This window comes from Balaenoptera ricei, chromosome 15 (assembly GCF_028023285.1).
Source record: "Balaenoptera ricei isolate mBalRic1 chromosome 15, mBalRic1.hap2, whole genome shotgun sequence".
In the NCBI taxonomy this organism is placed as follows: Eukaryota; Metazoa; Chordata; class Mammalia; order Artiodactyla; family Balaenopteridae; genus Balaenoptera; species Balaenoptera ricei.
In genome coordinates this window covers 34426300-34429714 of record NC_082653.1, presented here as the reverse complement: position 1 = coordinate 34429714, position 3415 = coordinate 34426300, and the positions used below count along the sequence as shown (strand labels likewise).

The 3415-nt window shown below is 41.2% G+C and overlaps 1 protein-coding gene across 1 annotated transcript; it reads right to left on the bottom strand.

Moving 5' to 3' along the window:
* Window positions 1-1947: 1947 nt before the first annotated feature.
* Window positions 1948-2258, bottom strand: LOC132349458 (ATP synthase membrane subunit K, mitochondrial-like). Its single transcript, XM_059897839.1, has one exon. The coding sequence runs from the start codon at window positions 2192-2194 to the stop codon at window positions 2018-2020; it is 177 nt and encodes a 58-aa protein (XP_059753822.1). The 5' UTR covers window positions 2195-2258; the 3' UTR covers window positions 1948-2017.
* Between the last annotated feature and the right edge of the window lie 1157 nt (window positions 2259-3415).

Sequence of the window (3415 nt, the reverse complement as noted above, 5' to 3'; positions counted from 1 at the left end):
AATGTTCACCAAAGTCACAGAACACAAGGAGAAATGTTTGAGTGTCCAGTATATGCCAGGCCTTGTGTTTGACATTGGCTTAGACTACAAAACAGCAAAGGTAGAGATAGGGGAGGGAGAAAAAAGGAACTTTTAACCCAATGACTGCTATCTAGGGTGATGGTCAATGGGACTCATAGCCCTAGAGCAGGGTTTTCAACTTTGGCCCTATTGACATTGAGGGCCAGATAAGTTGTAGTTATGAGGAGCTGTGCACTGTAGGATGTATAGCAGCATCCTACCCACCAAACACCTGTAGCATTCTGCTCCCTCCCCCAGCACTGCCCCAGTTGTGACAACGAAAAATGTCTCTAGACAGTGCCAAGTGTCCCTTGGAGGGCAAAACTGTCCCCTGGTTGAGAACCACTGCCTTAGAAATCTCAGAAAATAATTAAGCTTCTTTCACTTCTATATTGACATTAACTGGACAATTCTGGTTAAAATACTTAATTGTATCTTCAACCAACACATCTCCAGGTATTTTCAAAATCTGTGGCATCCAGATCAATCAGTGTCCAAGAGCCACTTATATAATGACACATCCTATTTCAACAAGGCATCTGCCCTCGTTTCTGTATTATAAAATCAGGCTCCAAAAGTAGCATTTACATTGAAAAATATCAACTGACTGAATATAAGATGACAGTAAATCTCCATAATGTCATATGTCAAAGAATGACTCAGAGACACATAGTTAATTATCTGCATGCCAAACAACTCACTTGTATGTAAAGGAGATGGCCATTGGACTGTTGTCAGTGAACAAAGGTAAAAGCAGGATTTATTTAAAAAAAAAAAAACAGTGGTGAGAGAGAAGAGGAAAAAACAATAAGAACAGTAGGCCTTATTTTGCATTTTGGAGGCAAATTAATTAGCTGGCAGCTAGCAAAGAGGTCTGTCTGGGCCATCTGCCCTTGAACAGGCCATGTAAGTTTTCAGACATAGCATTTTCAGTTGACAATGGATTCTCCAAGAAACCTTGAGTGTGTTGCTGAGCATGCATGAGGGGCTGGGTGACACATCCACTGGGTCCTTCATCAGGTGGGTGAGATCTGTGCCATTTCTCTATCCAGAATAACTCTCATAGGAAGACTAGCTTTAATATAGCAGCCTTATTTTTTGTTCTATAACTGGATAGAAGTTTCTGGTGGCCCAGTGGTTAGGACTCTGTGCTTTCACTGCCGAGGGTGCGGGTTCAGTCCCTGGTCGGGGAACTAAGATCCCACAAGCTGCACAGCACGGCCAAAAAAAAGAAAGAAAAAAGTATAACTGGGGATAGAAAGGAATTGCTACATAAAACAAGCTTCAAATTCCCAAGAACTAGAAATCTTAGACCCGGAGATTTCAGACGTGTATTTTTCTGTTCTAAGTGACAGACAAGCAAGTACCAGGTTTTTCCACCTGTTCACCACGTTGCAAAAAGTGCCAATCTCACACTCACCTGCCCTTCCCTCCTGCACTGGAAAAGATTCTAGACACTGAAAGTGCTGCTGAAAAATGACAGGAGAGAGCTCCTTGAAGTGCCACAACCTTTTTAATGTTTCCGGAAAGGCTACCTTTCTTTTCTTGCATCATGTAGAATTACTCTAGTAAACAAACAACCATTGTTTGGCATCCATATTATCTCTGAGACCAGTTCCTGGCACAACGTGGTCAGTCAATAAATGGCAAATATTGTTGGAGTTTTCATTATTATAGTTAGCATTTATTGAACATTTACTATGCTCCAGGCATTGGTCCAAGCACTATGCGTATTTTATTTCATTTACTTTTCAATCAACCTTAAATTTTTATAAGAACTATTTTATCCCCATTTTACAGATGAAGTCTAAAAGGTTAGACATTCCTATTGTTGCAAGTTCATATATTTTTTTTCCAGGATCATAATTTATTGTACAAATTGAGTATCACATGATGAGTTGACATTAGCTTCTTCAAGCATGGGAACTTAACAGATGAGGTACAGTTGAGAATCCGTTTATGTTGCTTTCACAGCTGGAGTTTTTTTAGACCTTAACTTAAAGTATATAACTATCAAAGCAATACCTCCGTATGTGGCCAGTACACAATTCATTCTCCCTGTGAGAGTGTAAGAGTTGAAATATTTTTTGATACCAGTGAATTGGTACTGGGCATCAGTTTCTGGACCTGCCATGATTTCAATCTTCCAAAACGCACAGACCTCGCTGCAGGTGTCCTTCAACTGAAGAAGCTGCTCCTCGGCCCAGACGGAAGAAGCCGCCTCCCCCGCAAACGTTCAACGGGCCTTACGGATTCGGCCCTCTGCGCTGACTGGCTCTATTTTTAACATTTCACTAATCTCCATGTTTTTCTTTGGAAATAACTTCCTTCTTCTTGACTCTGTCTTTTCTTGATCTCTGTCTTTGCCTGCCCCACCCCCGCTCCAAGGTCTTTAGTCATAACCTCTCCTTAAAATGTACTTCAAATTTTTCATTTCTCTGTTGAGCGATGCAGCCCAGAATTAGAAGTAATTGATTCCATTTTTGAGTGTTTGTCTGTTCTAAGCCATGGCTCTATTTCTGAGCATACATGACAGACATTGGAAGTCATTCAAAGATATGACTAAGATATGATTTTTGCCCTTTGAGATCCTCCCAAAATGAAACCAAGAAATGCCCAACACAACAATGAGACGTGAGCAGTGGACCAAGGGAGCCAGGAGGAGAGAGTAACTGGCCCTGCCTGGGGCCATGAAGGAAACAGAACTTAAACTGAGTTTTTTTTTTTTTTTTAACATCTTTATTGGAGTATAATTACTTTACAATGTTGTGTTAGTTTCTGCTGTATAACAAAGTGAATCAGCTATACGTATACATATATCCCCATATCCCCCCCCTTGCCTCTCCCTCCCACCCTCCCTATCCTACCCCTCTAGGTGGTCACAAAGCACCGGGCTGATCTCCCTGTGCTATGTAGCTGCTTCCCACCAGCTATCTATTTTACATTTGGTAGTGTATATATGTCCATGCCATTCTCTCACTTCATCCCAGCTTACCCTTCCCCTTCCCCGTGTCCTCAAGTCCATTCTCTACGTCTGCTTCTTTACTCCTGTCCTGCCCCTAGGTTCTTCAGAACGTTTTTTTTTTTTTTTTTAGATTCCATATATATGTGTTAGAATACAGTATTTGAGGACAAGTGAGAGTTAGTCAGAAAGGGAAAGAGAAGGAAGTGCTCTGGTCAAAGGAAATGGTCTCATACAAAAGTCACACACTTTCCCTTTGCACTATATACCCATTTACTTTTGCAATAAATATTTTCACAGGTAGCACATGCCAAATACAGCAATAGCTGCTGGGTATCCTGTGGTGAACAAGAGAAGCAAGGCTGGGGCCTGTGTGGACCTAATATTCTAATG

What these genes read in the sequence shown, in the direction of transcription:
- LOC132349458 (XM_059897839.1), bottom strand. Translation starts at nt 2,194, where the DNA reads ATGGCAGGTCCAGAAACTGATGCCCAGTACCAATTCACTGGTATCAAA.